Genomic DNA, 17,070 nt, shown 5'->3' with positions numbered 1-17,070 from the left:
CCAATTACCCATCGGTTCGTCGAGATTTAGAGGTGTGGCAGATGCCACGACCTAGATATTAGCCTCCGTGGTTGCGTCACAGCACTTGCTTTACAAGGCAAGGATGTATTTTAAAGATCGCTCCGTGAAGAACAGACGGCGAGGCGTCGGGTGGGGGCCGGCGCATCTGGAGTATATAAGCAGGCGCCGACGGGCAGTCGGCATCAGTCGCACCGCTCCACCCATCACAGCAGATACACGCCATGGCATTCCAGGTGAGTGCCTGCCACTGCTGGCTGGCTGGCATCATCGCCGGTCCACGTGGTTATCGCTGGGGTCTGGGTCTCCTTATTTGGGCTTTGACAGGCTTAGATTGCCTATACTAGAAACTTCTACTTCGTAGCTTTTCCTATGGGCGAAATAACGTTTCGTAAATCTTTACTGAAATTTGGCACATTGCTTCTAGGACAGAGTTCCTTCATTTATGGATAAAATTCAGAATAAGCTAAGCTACTCTTGTCATTGGACATTTAAAATAGAGTATGCCTAAGGGAGCTCGGTTTACACATTTTTCCCATATTATGGGATATTTCATAAAGTCATTTCAAGAAACGTACAAACAGATCGCTTTTCAGAAATACAATGCTCCATATGCGTCCAGCAGTTAACGTACCTTTGAACTCTTAATTATTTACTATTATCATATTATCGAACACGTTATGTAACTGTAGCAAAAATATATCTGTCTATTTTTCTAGGTACAGGGTCGCAGTTGATTTGCAAATAAGCACAAATTTAAATGTTGAGAAATATTACATCACTAATCTTGTTCTTATCGTTACTCAGAGATGGAAAAATAATTGTGATCATGGGAACTTCAGGATAACTTTCGCGCACTACTACTTCGTGCACTCCACATAGCTCTCGCAAAATCATATGCTTTTGTGAATAAAGGGCTGAATGTTTCAATGGGCATAGATTTTCACTTCCAGAAACTATGTACTTCTGGGTCTAGCTGCTGTTAACATACTCCAGAGAGATGGAATCAGTCCTAAAATACCTCGAGGAAACCTACTCACTCACTATTTATCTAATTGTCGGATATAATCCTGATTATATTTATATATTCGAATTTGTTTGAGTGGTGTCTGTTCTCTCGGACATGTCTGACAGAACAGACACCACTCCTGATGACGCGGCTGGTGCTTACATTAGTATGAAACAGGGAATGGAGAAGGAAAGGGAAAGGATGAGTGGAAATTCGTGACTTCCAGCCACACAGAGAATTGTGGTATTGTAATGGCAAACGTTGAAAGGCGAAGCGGTTGAGGCAACCAATCAGTTCTCAGAGGCACACTGCTGGTCCGTCGGTATCACATTTGAATCATTCTGAACTCATCATGGAGAAAATAGGACGTGACCAACATGCCTAGTAGAACATAGCGGTATCGAAAGTCTGTTTTAAGAGGACTATTGAGAAAAGAGTCCATACGTATTTTTATTTATTCTTTAATTCTTAATTTTTTTTAAATTTAACGATGCCTTTCTTCTCTGGAAAGCTTTGTATGTATGAATCCTTTTAGTAGTACCTCCTTATACCTCGCTTTTTGAGCCGGTTCTCGGATGATATGAAGGCAATAGTAATACTATACAAAGTCAAACTGTGGTCTGTTGACATCCTTGCTTAGCTTCTTATGGAAGCATTCTTAGAGGATCTTCGCTAAGTGAATTTTGGTTTGCCTTTGCAATCTGGCAAAAATGAGACATAATAACTGTCTTTAGGAGACCTAAATTACATATTGACTGCTGCATTCAGATTGATGGGTTTCGGCAATATTTTTCATATAAACAGATCACTGTAATTTAATTTTGGGGCTAGAGCTCAAATATCAGAATTTTTGCAGCTATTTACGTAGCACACAGCAACTTGAGATCGTCAAGTAACCCTTTCTTTTTCTCCTATTTTCATTTTTACATGCAAGTTATTATCATTGCAGCTTTCTCTGTTCTTTCACAACGCACATGCTAGTTGTTCCGCAAAATTTGTTACACGTACTAAACGAAGGAAAAATATCATAGTTTTTCCTTTAGATGTCATAGGGAAGTCGAAGAAAGATCAGTTCGCGTCTTCTTAATACGAAATCATCTTACTTTGCTTGTTAAACAATTGTCATTGTGTTTGACGTAAATCAATGTTAATAAGCAAACATTTTAAGCAATTGTCCTCTTTTTAACAAATGTGTATCATCAGGAAAAGCAATAATGTTAACATAGCGCTCCGACTGAGAAGTAAATGACAAAGATACGCAGTCTTTTAAGTGAATTTCCATTCTGTCCTTTCTGTCATGTTGCCTTACTCATTTGCTACGTTTTCGAAGACGTACCGCAAAAAATAATAAAATTTGTTAGTTCAGCACACTCCCATTTTTCCTATTGACCTAGCATTTATCAGGAAAAAATCTTCAGTGTTACCTAAAACGTATTTCTCGGCTTCTTCTTTTTACTTTGTTAAAGAAAGAAGGAAGGTCAGTAATTATTAGCCTAGCGACATCAGGGAATGGTATATGAAGCGCACGCTGAGTTGGAGAAGGCTGGGTTAATTGTAGTAAACTTTCTAGCATTCACCTCGAAGAAAAACTCTGCAAACTGAAGTCGGTTTGGTGATGAGCACATTTGAATTCCCTTACCTGCTAACACTAGTCTCGTACTTCTACTATTGTCAAAAATGGTTCAAATGGCTCTGAGCACTATGGGACTCAACTGCTGTGGTCATAAGTCCCCTAGAACTTAGAACTACTTAAACCTAACTAACCTAAAGACAGCACACAACACCCAGCCATCACGAGGCAGAGAAAATCCCTGACCCCGCCGGGAATCGAACCCGGGAACCCGGGCGTGGGAAGCGAGAACGCTACCGCACGTACTATTGTCCTATCACGGTCACTTGCTTGGTGTGCTATGTAATACCCTCGATTTTGCTAGGCTACCATAAAGTGAACCTTGTCGTGTTTGTACCGAGCAACGGCATAGGCTAGTTACGATAGAGAACTCGCATTTGGGAGAATCTTGGTTCACCTCATTACACCGGTTACGTTTCCGGCCAATTCTTCCTAACCTACCAAACTGAAAACTAAACTCCGTCCCAACAGGCCTTGAAAGGCCCAACGGTACCGACTGGCCGCCGTGTCATCCTCAGCGCACAGGCGTCACTGGATGGGGATACGGAGGGGCATGTGGTCAGCACACCGCTCTCCCGGTCGTATGTCAGTTTACGAGACCTTAGCCGCTACTTCTCAATCAAGTAGCTCCTCAGTTTGCCTCACAAGAGTTGAGTGCACTCCGCTAGCCAACAGCGCTTGGCAGACCCGACGGTCATCCATCCAAGTGCTAGCCCAGCCCGACAGCGCTGAACTTCGCTGATCTGACGGGAACCGGTGTTACCCCTGTGGCAATTCCGTTGGCTTCTTCCTAACCTATCTCGTTTTACTATGACCCAACAATTTGAGAATCATTTTTTTCTTTCCTTTTTTAAAGTGATTATGTCTGTCTCTCTCCATTTGCTTTTCCGTGTAAGAACGTCAAGAAGGGCTCAAAATATTTTCAATAAGTTCCTGGAGACTAAAATTTTATGCCGATTCATGGCGCTTTCGCGTAAGGCTCCACGAGCGCTTTCCGGTCTTAGACAGAGTTTTAATCTACCAGGGAGTTTGGAAATAGCGCAGATTCTGCTGCAGGGGTGGATATTCATTGTGTTACTTCTCTTCTTTGCTAATTCCTATTTTGAATCCTCAGACTATTTGTTCAATTGGCAAGCTATGGCACGAAGTCATGGCAGTGACCGCAGACTATTTTTTATCGCAACGGACAGCGAAAGGGGATGCAAACAATCGTCGTCCTGAACACTTGTCCTGCGTGTCAAGTACTGCGCCACCTCGCCGGTCCGGTGGTGGAATATGATCTATGGGCAATGAAACCGGTCGTGGACTTGTTTAACACGTTCACGCCGACACTGACGATTATATTTCGCGCTGCGGGGAGGTGCGCTATTCATGCTTTCCTTCATATGGCGGTGCCGCTTTTCCTGTTCCTCGCCGTGGGGTGGCGGTTCTATTCGAATGTCCTAGGCTACTATTATAAAATACTGACCTTTTGTTTCGAAAGCGGCATAAGTCTATTCCTTTAAAACAACTAGAGATCAGATAAAATAATTTTACGCTAAATTAGTCACAAATGGTGTGGTACCTCATTTGTTCAGCTGTTCGTTGCGCCTTGCTGATAGGCAATACATCATACGTTAGAGTACTGCTGGTAGCATAATTGTTAGAGTGGAGCGTGAGCCACTGGTGATAAGCCCCGTGCGATGGAAGGACTGAGCCACCGGTGGTACACGCCGGCCTGGACGTGTCGAGGAATCACCCGCCTGGTGACTGCGGACAGTGAACTGTGACGCTTGTGTGTGCCTGCAGGTTGTGCTCTTGTGCGCCTTGCTGGGCGCAGCCAGCGCCGGCTACCTGGGCGCGCCCGCCGTCTCCTACTCGGCGGCGCCAGCGCTGCGGGGCTACGGGGCAGCAGGTCTAGCAGGTGAGTAGTCGTACCGTCGAACGTCAGCATCTCTCTGCTCACACAGTGGCAGTGCTTACAACAATACCGCTTAATACTGCATTGTTGGCAGTAGACGCCCGTTTTTATACTGCGAATAGATATGTGTGCTCGTATGGCTTAAGTCATTAATGTACAAGGGTTGGACAAAAACATGGAAACACAGCAAGAAATTCATGCTTGAGCATAAATGCAAACGCTAGCCAAGTCTGCAGGTTGAGTTCTTGAATTTGCCACGAACGGCACCTGTGCAATGTCTGCAATACGGCGGAAGTATGAGTCGTGTTGGGACACTGTTTTGTGTAGATATGAGCGCATTATGTCAGAGCTGCTTGATTTGGAACATGGGCTAATTGTTGGTGCTGTTATGGTGGGTCCTTCCGTAATCAAGGTAGACAAACAGTTTCGTGATTAAAGAAGCTCTGTACCGCAGAGCTAAACTGCACACAGTAGAAGTAGAAAACCTTCATCCGCCAAGTCACAAGGCGGACGAAAGTGTGTTGAGTGATCGTGACAGTCATTGAAGAGGACAGTGAAAAAAAGTAAGTGGATGACAGCTGAAAAAGACACTGCAGAACTGACTGCCGCATTTGCGAACTTCGTGACCACCACAACACAAAGCAGGGTATTGCACGTCGGACTGGAATTTCAAAACCACTCGTAAGTGATGCAAATGGCCGTAATAGGAAAACGTGGTGCAGAAGCCATAAACCTGGACAACGGAGCAACTGAAGAAAGTTCCTGAGTGACATTTCTGCATTTTAAACAAACATTGCGGCTCGGAACCATGAGCGATAATGAGATGAATTATTCCCTGAAATGGATGAAAGTGATACAGCTCTAGCCTTTACTTGATATCTGCAAATGTATCGTGAACTCGTCTGATTTTAGTAAATTAGTTCCTTTCACGTACTATTGTGCATACATGGTGGCCTTTTGTAAATCTGTGGCTAGGTGAGCCGACAAATTTATTTACGAGTCGGTATTCAAACCTGGCTACCTGGATATCGGCATCCCTTTTACTGAGAAGCCATACAACCTAATAATTAGTAACAGCAAACCTACCCTTAAGTGAAAGATACATAGTTTTTTGTGCGGGTGTATTTCATTTGTTGTACACACGCTAGTTGATCTCCGAAAGTCCGCGGTACTCCGTGACCTCTATCTTTGGTCTGGAGTCAACAGATTCCACGTGAGACCGTTGGCAACGGATCTGTCTACTCTATGCGATCCATTCATTATGCCATCCAACCACTAAATCCAACCATAGAAGTATGGTTAGGTCCTTGAATACAGGCGGTGTTGTGTGTGGTGCTTGTCGTGAGGCGCTCAACGACGAGGTTATCAGCGCCCACGCGAAAATTAGTCCAAGCGAATGCGGTTAAAAGTAGGCAATGGGATAAAAGAAAGAAGTAATCTGATATAAAATTTCACTCACTCTCTCCCAGTCTCATCCATGATCACCCGCACAGTCACATTAGCTCATATTCTGTAAGGTAGCATTAAAATGGTCTTATGTTGGAAAACTCAGTTGAAACACAAATAAGACAAGAGGGAATGTACAACAGATTCACAGGAATATGTGACTGCCTGATCACTTACAAAAAATGTACAGATGAACTAGTCACCCTAACAGATGAACTAGCCACCCTAATAACATATTGAAAACGAGACCCTAAAATTTTAGTGAATAAGTCAGACACTTTACAGAAACTTAAAATACGTGCGACATTCGTGTCATTGTCAATAAAGCAGTGGATAAATCGGACGGCAGATGAGCTGCTGTCCTCTTGTCTGAATACAAAACACAGTGTAGTAGAACGTGATGTACAGTGATCTGTATGCCACAAGCACCACACATTGGCGAATACTCTCACTGGAGCAAGAAGCTGTGCATGAGAGGCCTGTGTCCTATGTGAAGACATATGAGAAGGACCTCATCCCGTCAGCGTGGCTGGAAAGAGGTACGCCATGGCCGAGTTGCAGACTTCACCGGACGCCGCATATTTTCTCTCACTTCCACTCACTCTTCTTCCTATCGATGCATGACTCTGCACCTCGACATCGAGCTGATAGCATCCAAGGGAGTGGCACACTGAATGAACTGGGATTTTCGAGATACCTTCTTGGCTGCTACATCCGTCGTTTCGTTCTTCTTAATACCCACGTATCCTGACCTACTGCAAAAATACACCTCCTTACCCATCCTTTGTAATAGGAGATTTAAGAAAGTTGTGCTAGGAGTCGCTAAGCGTCAAAATTGTAAATTAGAGCTATGTAATTTCCTTTGATTTCTCTCTTTCTGTCTCTGTCTCTCTCTCTCTCTCTTTCGAACTTTGTTGATTTCTCAGTCTCTTTTTATTACCATCATTTTAGAAGTCCGCCCCAAAGTTATTTATAACTTCAGTGTCATATAACTCGCCTTTTAATTAACTCATAGAGGTTTAAAGTGTCCCCACACTGAACGATCTGAGGACTGCGATACGCCTTCTGTATTCAAAATGAGGAAACATCCCCAAGGCTGTGGCTAAGCCATGTCTCCGCAATATCCTTTCTTTCAGGACTGCTAGTTCTGCAAGGTTCGCAGGAGAGTATCTGTAAAGTTTGGAAGGTAGGACACGAGGTACTGGCAGAAGTAAATCTGTGAGGACGGAGCGTCAATCGTGCTTGGATAGCTTAGATGGTAGAGCATTTGCCCGCGAAAGGCAAAGGTCCCGAGTTCGAGTCTCGGTCCAACACACAGTTTTAATCTTCCAGGAAGTTTCATGCCTTCCGTATTACTTTATCTGCCAGGTACAAGCGTGAAAGTCAATTCGGAATGCAGGTCCACATATTGACCCCTGAGGACAGCTTTTGGTTATTTTCTGTATCGCCCTACGCCGTACAGCACGCCATTTGACAGTTCGATCGAGGAAGAGTGATTTAGGGATCCAGTGATGTTTGAGATGCGCGAACGTCGCAGGCCAGCACAGATTACTGGAGGCGCGAGCAGTACCTTTGATAGCTGACCTCGGCTGCTCGCAGGCCTGCCCGGGTACGCGGGCGCCCTGGCGCCGGCCGCGGCCGCAGCGCTGTCGCCCGCCGCCAGAGCCGCCGCAGCCGCCGCCGCAGCCAGGCTGGCCGCCGCCGGGCTCCCTGCCGCAGCCGCCGCCGGTCTGCCCGCCGCCGCCTACGCTCCCGGCTACGCGGGTGCCCTGGCGCCCGCCGCGGCCGCTGCGCTGTCTCCCGCCGCCAGAGCCGCCGCTGCTGCCGCCGCCGCCAGACTGGCAGCCGCCGGTCTCCCGGCCGCCGCCGCGGGCTTGCCCGCAGCCGCCGCCTACGCCCCCGGTTACGCCGGCCTGGCCGCCGCCCGCTACCCCGGCCTGGGCCGCCTGGGCCTGCCCGCTGCCGAAGCCGTCGACGCCTACTACGACCCCAACCCGCAGTACAGCTTCAGCTACAGCGTCAGCGACGCCCTGACCGGCGACGCCAAGCAGCAGCAGGAGAGCCGCAGCGGCGACGTGGTGGAGGGCAGCTACAGCCTGGTCGAGCCCGACGGCAGCGTCCGCACCGTGCAGTACACTGCCGCCCCCGGCGCCGGATTCAACGCCGTCGTCACTAAGGACGGAGTCCCCACCGGCCCTGCACCTCTCGGAGCTGCCGTCGCTCCCAATGCCGTAGCCGCCCTCGCAGGCAAGTGTTAAGTTAAAATGCTCCAACTTTCCTCGGCGTAATGAGTGTTCCACGAAGTTTAGGGATTTCAGCCGGATAGCGTTGCCACGATGTTTCGACTGACAACCGTTCAACCATCTTCAGGGGAATGTTCTGCGCTGTAGACTGCTACTGCACGTCTCTACACCGAAAATTGGCGCGGAGATACAGGCACATATGTTTCAATATGCAACAGAGGACGCTCATGTAGCGGATGCGTAAGTGTCTCTGGGCCAATTTTTGGCATGAAGTTAGAGACATGCTCCAACAATCTCCATTGTAAAAAGCAATTCATCTGAAGACGCCTGAATGGCTGCCGGCCAAAATAACGTGGCAAGGTGTCATCATTCGGCTGAAATCCGGAAACTCCATGGAATACGTGTTACGTATGTTCCGTCATTTCAACAACGTGAACCGGTTGTTTACATAACTTCCAGTTTGCTTGACAATCCTTAGAGTCCTAGAAAAATGGAGTACACCATTGGTAAACGTTTTAAACAAGTGTCTGATCCAATCTTTACCTATTAGCTACTGACTGCTTTCGAAAGTAACTGGTAATCCTTGTATCCAATAAGTTGAATGCCCCAATACTTGTACTCATGTCCTATTATAGTCAATCAATTATTACAACAGATGACTTGTGTGTGCACAGTATTATATCTCATGATACTTATTCGATCTGAAGATTACCGATGGAGAAAACCTTTCAACAGAGAACAGACACAAGCGAATTTGTCCGGCAAGGCAATAAAGAAGTTTCTCACTGTTGTTGCTGTTCACACTAAGGAATAAGCAAAAATAAATAATAAAAAAATTATTTTTGCAAAGTGTGAACCTTCTGAAAATGAATATGGCTGCTTCATATATTTAGACAAGCACGTTCTCCACAAGAATTGCGAACTGGACGTACTTCAAATGAATTGTATTAGACCACTGACGACATAATCCATGTTTTCCATTGTTTGAAATATTTGTTCGACTTTGCAGAATGGAGATTTAAGAAAATAGTCGACAGAGCAATGCTTCAAAATTTTAATCTCAAGCAATGTAATTTCCTTTAATATCTCTGTCTCTCCCTCCATCTCTCTCTCTCTCTGTCTCTGTTTCTTTTAATCTCTATCATATAATACATTTCCCAACCTTTCCTCTATAAAATTCTACATTTCCCAACCTTTCCTCTATAAAATTCTGTCAGTACTGTTGATACGGGTCAGAAATTAACCATTCTCATATGCCCCTCCATATTCCTCACTAACCTGCTCCTTCTTGTGGTTGCAATCATAAATTCCACCATTTTTATGTTGTGCCAAACCCTTCCACGTAATTTTCAGGAACATAAAACAGCACTGTGCCTGTGGTGGTCTATCTGGTATGCACTAGACTCCACATCCGGGGGCCCCATGTTCAATACCAGGTATGGATGGAGAGTTTTCTTCCTTTCATTGCTTCCGCGGCGCCCCCAGGTCCACTCTGCTTGCTGTCAATTGAGTAATGGGGGTCTTTCCTAGTGGTAAAAGGCGACTGGGGCAAAGGTCCTGCCCACTATCCTCGCCCTCCTAACGCTGCTGCGAGAAAGGCTGTACTCTACCTGCAGCGGGGCAATAGCCCTGTCAAGGGTTTGCTCCACAGATTTTCTACTTCTCATATAGCGTCAATTGAAATGTTGTAACTTACTTCTTACCGGTTTTCCTATGATCCCGTTTCACTTGCATACAATACTGTGTTCCTGAGGTACTCTTTTAAAAACGCCTTCCTCTGTTTAATGTACTGTACGCCAATACAGCTGCTTCTGCATGATTTTTCCCTAGTACATTAATATGTTTCTGATGTTTCTTTTCTCATGAGCATCTTGTGTAATAATTATTACACTTTTTCTTTTACTATACCTTCTTTAACTGTAATAATGTGCTATTTTCTTTGCAACTAATCTCCCTCAGTTTCACAACTGCTTTGTTTACCTTTAAACCTTATTATCTGCTAAAAAAGCAGCTCTTTCAGTTCATGATTGTTTTCGGATGTATGAGAAAAATTGTCGTTCCTGTTCGTTACACACATAGCTTTATCCTGTCTGAGAGCAATACCAGTGGTATGCAACGTCCTTTCATTACCTTATCAACGGGAACTTTTATTTCTTTACTTCACAATTTTTTTATTCCAACTTGGACATCGTATTAATCATTCAGTACTGTATTACTTTCCCCAATTTCTCAGTATTTCTAGCATATTGTATGTCATCATACTTTACGTTGCCAAGGCTACCTCTGGGTCCACAAGTTCTGTTTGTGCATCTTGATTTACCTTCACTCTTTCTTCTGTTAGTAAATATTCACTCACAATGGCTGATCTGTACTTCTTGTGAACCCAGTCGTCCTCACGCAGTATGTCTTTAAATTTTATATCCGTTTATCTGTCTATTATTTCAGGCAGGAATTAGACAACGTGAGATATAGGACTGATTTTGCAACAGTTCACGTGTTTATTCACTCTATTAAAACTGGTGTCAGGGACATGGATTCTCACTGGATGCTTCTGCATCTCTCATCTGAACAACTACTTTGAACTGATTGAGAGCCGAATTCTGAGGGCAATACCTTAGACCTCCTAGTAAACGATGGACCGAAATTTTCGGGAATAAATCAAAGGAGTTTTACAATTCATACAAGTGATGTAGCTTATAACTTCGGAAGCTCTAAGAGGCCGTTCACAGATAACAGTGTGGTCTATAGGAAGGTTGCAACGCCAGAAGTGTGTATGGAAAAGCAGCAAGACCTGCAAAAAATCGATGATTGGTACAGGTGCTGGTTGTTGACCCAAACGTAATTTAATGTAAGTGATCGCGCTTAAATAGGAGTAGAGATCCACTGCTGCTAGATTAAGCTATGCTGTAAGTCACTGGAAACAGTAGCTGCCGTAAGAAACCTCTGGTGTAAGCATCCAGAGGGACCTAAAGTGGAATGGCCACTTAAGCACTTAAGACTAGTTATAGCAAAGCAGAGGGAGAGCTAAACTTAATTGGAAACAAATTAGAGAAATGTAGTTCACCCTGTGAGTAGTGGCTTACAAAACACCTTTTAAGACCAATTCTTGAATACCACTCACCAGTCTGTGAGCCTTAACAGATTTGATTAATAGAAGAGACAGAGAAGATCCAACAAGGAGCGGCACGTTTCGTTACGGGATCTTTCAGTAAGTGCAAGAATATTACGGAGATGCTCAGCAACTTCCAGAGGCAATCGGTACAAGAGAGGTGCTGTATATCACCGAGATGGAGACTGTGCATTGGAAGAAGTATCATATTGCATCTTCCCACGTAAGTCTCGCGAAATGACCTCGACGAGAAAATCAGAAAAAATTAGAGGTCATACAGAGGCCTAAGCACCATTCTTGAATGGATCACGGAAGGATGAAATGATAATGATACCATAGGTATCCTCCACCACACACCGTAAGGTGTATAAGTAGATGAACCTTGCCGCTGTTTTAGAAGTTATAAACGAGACAGTAGGCAAACGTGTGTGCGGTGTGCACTTCTGCTCGCCCCTGGCGAAAGCACAGGCGGATAGGTGTGGCGCTGCACCCCGCCCTCCGAAGCCAGCATGTGGTCTTCCTCGTCAGCTCTGCAAATGCCAAGGCCGCCTGCTGTATAGCGTGCAGCATGCTCCGAACGCTTTGCCGCTCTCGGTGGGCGCTTCGGGCGGGAGCAAGCACCCATCTGGCGAAACGTACCGCCCTGCCCCTGTTACTCACAGCCCCACATCGCCCAGTGGCAATTATAAATCCAGATGCGTGCTTTCCGAGCGCCGCTACAATTACCACTGGCAACGAGAACCAATCATTTGGGGTCACCTGCTACAGAAAGGTTACTCAAACTGTTTATCTTCGTTGCGGAAATCAGTTGCGGTGAGCAGTTTGTGGTTGCTGGGATAATACGTACATAGGAAAACATTCTTCATCTTAATTGAAGCATTTTTTCCTGTGGAAAATTACTGTCATCAATTTGCGATTAAAGTGTGGGTGTGTACGAGGTACGCTCATCTTACGAATGGTAGTGTGAAACTGCATTAACTGATCGAGTAGGAAGACATTTAATCGTCAATATTTATACGTTATTTACTTTGTTGTTGTTGTTGTTGTGGTCTTCAGTCCTGAGACTGGTTTGATGCAGCTCTCCATGCTACTCTATCCTGTGCAAGCTTTTTCATCTCCCAGTACCTACTGCAACCTACATCCTTCTGAATCTGCTTAGTGTATTCATCTCTTGGTCTCCCTCTGCGATTTTTACCCTCCACGCTGCCCTCCAATACTAAATTGGTGATCCCTTGATGCCTTAGAACATGTCCTACCAACCGATCCCTTCTTCTGGTCAAGTTGTGCCACAAACTTCTCTTCTCCCCAATCCTATTCAATACTTCCTCATTAGTTATGTGATCTACCCATCTAATCTTCAGCATTCTTCTGTAGCACCACATTTCGAAGGCTTCTATTCTCTTCTTGTCCAAACTATTTATCGTCCATGTTTCACTTCCATACATGGCTACACTCCATACAAAGACTTTCAGAAATGACTTCCTGACACTTAAATCTATACTCGATGTTAACAAATTTCTCTTCTTCAGAAACGCTTTCCTTGCCATTGCCAGTCTACATTTCCTGTGGAAAATTACTGTCATCAATTTGCGATTAAAGTGTGGGTGTGTAGGAGGTACACTTATCTTACGAATGGTAGTGTGAAACTGCATTAACTGATCGAGTAGGAAGACATTTAATCGTCATTTACGTCTTAGCGTTAAATTAAAAATGATACAGTCATGCTTCCATATGAGCGTAAAATTGTATCGCTGGCATTGTCATCGAAATTAATATTACATTAGTGATGGTTCATATGATATTCTTTGAACGCTTTAACAGTTGAACTCATTAGTTACATGGATCCTGCAGCCAAATATTCAGGTTTACGAAGAAAGCTTACGATAAATAAATATCATTGGTTAATCTGTGTGGATGACGACTTGTGATAGTTTTATGCGTGGTCGACGCCATCCCCTCACGGCTCCGTCTCTCTACATAAAAGAGATTTCTATACATGATTGATAAAACAATTCAGAACTTCGGAGCAAAGGCAGATACAACTAATTCGAACGAACCTGGACCTCATCAAGGGACTTCCGTTTCCACAATCTGATGCACCAACACGAAAAAACTTACTGAATTCGCAGAATAGTGACAGTCCTGATATAACGACAATGGTAGCTTTTTACGTGTGGTTTAAGACTTAACCTCATACCTAGACAAAGCATAAGCATACTAATCCGACGGACTACTACACATACAAACCTTTCCAGGAAGGTAATTTGAGGCAGGTGGAGGCTTGACAAGGAACACAATATCATCTGGCATACACGAGAAATCGTTCTGGATACAGGGTTTCAGGATTAGTTACCTGTATAAATTGTTGTGCTACGTGTGCAGTGCTTTTTTGTAGCACTCTACATACAGATCACACGGATTACCATCGACTTAACTTCATCAGGAGATCATATGTGTGTAACAAAACACATCGGACAATAAGCTTCTCAGTGTTATATGAAAATACCACGTCTTCCTACAACCATAGGATAAACTCACCTTAACTGCTTCTATGTCACCGAACGAGATGACACAGTGGTGAGACATTGCACATACGAGGTGTGTTCAAAAGAAATCGAACTTTTGAAATAGCGCGCCCTAGACAACAAACTGCCATTTGCCTCGTGTAGCTCTGACAATTTGCAAGCGAACCACAGCCGCTGAAGTAAGCACGTGTATAGCCTGCTCGTCGGATTAGTGCAATGTAGGAGTTGAAGAACAATCTGTGTGCTTGAAATTGTGCTACGAAGTTGACATAGCTTTCACACAGACCTTTCAAATGCTTATCCAAGCATACGGGGAGGACTGTATGAGTCGCACGCAGTGCTGTGAATGGTTTAAACAATTTCAGCAAGGCAGAATGTCGGTCTGTGACGATTCCAAGTGTGGACGTCCTTCCACATCAACATAAGACGGGCATGTGGATAGCGTTCGTTCTGTGATTCGCGGAAATGGTTGTTTAACTGTTCGGGAAGTTTCTGAGGAGGTGGGCATCGGCATAGGACCATGTGATCAAATTTTGAGTGTAAAACTTGAGATGCGTCGTGCAAGTGCCAAATTCGTACCGCGTTTGTTGGCTGAAGATCAGAAACAGACCCGTGTTGAAATGTGTGAGGAACTGCTTGCCGCTGTTAATGACAATGAAAACCTTTGATACCAGGCAACGAGACGTGGGGTACGGATAACGAAGATGCAGTCGTCGCAGTGGGTGGGCAGAGGGTCACCTCGTCCAAAAAAACCACGCATGTGTCGGTCGTAGATCAAGGTGATGGTGGTTACGTTTTTTCAGAACAAAGGGGTTATCCATCACGAATTTGTGCCACGTGGTCAGATGAGAAACAAGGAAGTCTACCAGCGAATCCTAGTGTGCATAAGGGATGCTGTGCGCGGAAGAGGCCTGGATTATGGGAAAACCTGATTTGGATGTAGCATCATGACAATGCGCCAGCTCACGCGTTACTCCTTGTCTGCAGCTATCTAGCGAATCACCACATACCCGTTGTGCGCCATCCACCATATCCTCCGGAGCAGTCCCAGCAGCCTTTTTCCTGTTTCCCAGACTGAAAACACTTCGAAAGGACGTCGTTTCCATACCTTAGAGGAGATACAGGTCAATGCGTATTGAGGAGGAAGGCATTTCAAAATCCAGTCCACCCATTAAGATTTAGATTTCTCGTCATTTTCCAGAGCCAGTTAACGCAAATGCTTGGATTAATCCTTTAAGAAAGATACAACAAATTTCTTTCCCAATATTTTCCAAATCGCCTCTAATGAGCTTATCCTTAAGGGAATGTCGAACTGTACTCACAATTTTTACCACTGTGCCACCAACTGTCATCCCTCTGATCGGACCAAGCTTGTGGATACAGCTGCATCCAGCACACACTCGGCGTCCCCTCAGCGCGCGCGCACACCACACACACACACACACACACACACACACACACACACTACGGTTACCGCTACAGACGGCGTCTGTTCCGCTTTGCAGGACGCGTGGTGCCGGGCGCTCTGTCGCGCTACGCCCCCGGCGTCGTTGCACCCGGAGCGCTGGCCCCCGCCGTCGCCGCAGGCCTCGCCGCCCCCGGCTACGTCGCCCCCGGCTACGTCGCCCCCGGCTACGTCGCCCCCGGCGTCGCCGCCCCCGCGCCAGTGTACGGCGCGCCTCTCAAGACGGCGCACTCCTCGCTGCTGACGCCGCACTCCAAGGTCCACTACTGAATACTTTGCCGACACCGTCTCGCCTCTGGACTGCACCGCACACCTTGTAAATAACTTATATTAACTGCTATGTACAAGCGTTATCTGCTAGACAAGGGCACATCGAAATAAAGACGTCTTATTTCGGTTATCCGCTATGCTTTTATTCTCGTTATGAGATTGTCTGAAACCATCTTCCTACAGTTTCATTCACATCCCCTGCTTGTCAAAATGCAGTTGCTCCACCAATTAAAGGTTACTTTATAGTGGATACACCAACTGTACAAAAAGTTTCTAGACTGACCTTATACTTGGCGTATAAGCGCCGTCAGTGCAATAACAACGGTGGCAGCTTGAACTAACAACCGTAAACAATCGACGTCCATTCAACCAGTCAGTTGTGAACAGGCATTGGTAAGTAGTGGATGTGCGACCGTAGTGTGCCGACGTTTTCGCGCCGTAGGTTGCAGTGGGGCAACAAACTGAACGTCAGTAAATAAAGTCCAGATTGTTTCGGCGGAGAGAGAAGTATGTACAAAGAAAAATCGACGCCTGGATGTTTGCCGTGACTTGATTAAAATGTGATAGGCGGACAGTTCTCTGGAATAAATAGTAGTAGATGATGAGAATCAGTGTTACCAGTATGAACGTACCTCAGAACGACAAAATATAGAAATTCACATGAAGAGTCAAAGCTTTGACGAAATAACTGTCATTCCACCCACTCTGACGTACGAGTCGAACAACATCCCTCACGAGGACTTTTCTGACATTTTCACATGGTCGTGTGAACGCCCTGTGCTTCGTGGAGGAGACTATGTAAAACACATGAAACAGTGCAACCATTTTAACTTTATGTAAAGGTTTTTAACTACAGCTACCAGTCACAAAATTTGTTAACTAATGTATTATTTATTTATTGTGCGACATGTTTCGAGGGAATACCTCATCATGAGGCTATGGCACTACAAAACAATTCCACAATAAGATCATACAGAAGTTAAACAGTCTTTTCATAAATGCTGTGGTTATCCTGTGGAAGAAGAGAAAACCTAGTAACAGGCGATGTCACTTTGTAAGCCGGACTGATGTTTGCATGAAAATGTTTTGTAACAGTCACTCACTTTGCTCTTAAGCCGTGGCAGTCTCTTTGTGATCAGCTGAGGTGTTCCATTTCTGTGGCTCCCTTGGCTTTCTTGAACACTGTTCACAAATTTTCACAAACGTACCAGTAACTTGGAAACACGATCACAAAATCAAATCTGTAGTGCAGTGAACAAGATGGCGGTCAAAATACATCTGGTTTCGATTTGACAATGGATTTGTCGGTCTACGTAGTGTTAGATGTTTACATGTCTTCTGCACGTCTTGTTATCGTATTACAGATGTAGGTTGACGAAATACATTACAAATTGAGCACCTGTTACAATATTATTGTACAAATTATGATATAAGAACTATTTATTTTACACATCT

General features: G+C 44.9%; 1 protein-coding gene and 1 long non-coding RNA gene across 2 annotated transcripts; both read left to right on the top strand.

Annotated features, from left to right (window-relative positions):
• The first annotated feature begins 206 nt into the window (after window positions 1-206).
• Window positions 207-7,682, top strand: LOC124609542. The gene is made up of 3 exons (XR_006979495.1): window positions 207-254; window positions 4,446-4,560; window positions 7,603-7,682. It is a non-coding gene; the product is annotated as an uncharacterized LOC124609542 (long non-coding RNA).
• Window positions 7,683-7,811: 129 nt separating this feature from the next.
• On the top strand, window positions 7,812-15,745 carry LOC124592352 (cuticle protein 7-like; the record flags this gene model as incomplete). The annotated part of the gene is made up of 2 exons (XM_047131829.1): window positions 7,812-8,250; window positions 15,386-15,745. Coding segments are annotated over 2 exons (669 nt in total), but the record flags the coding sequence as incomplete, so codon positions are not given.
• Between the last annotated feature and the right edge of the window lie 1,325 nt (window positions 15,746-17,070).

This window comes from Schistocerca americana, chromosome 1 (assembly GCF_021461395.2).
Source record: "Schistocerca americana isolate TAMUIC-IGC-003095 chromosome 1, iqSchAmer2.1, whole genome shotgun sequence".
NCBI classification, from domain to species: domain Eukaryota; kingdom Metazoa; phylum Arthropoda; class Insecta; order Orthoptera; family Acrididae; genus Schistocerca; species Schistocerca americana.
The sequence above is the reverse complement of the archived record's forward strand: the minus strand, read 5'-3'. Positions and strand labels throughout refer to the sequence as shown.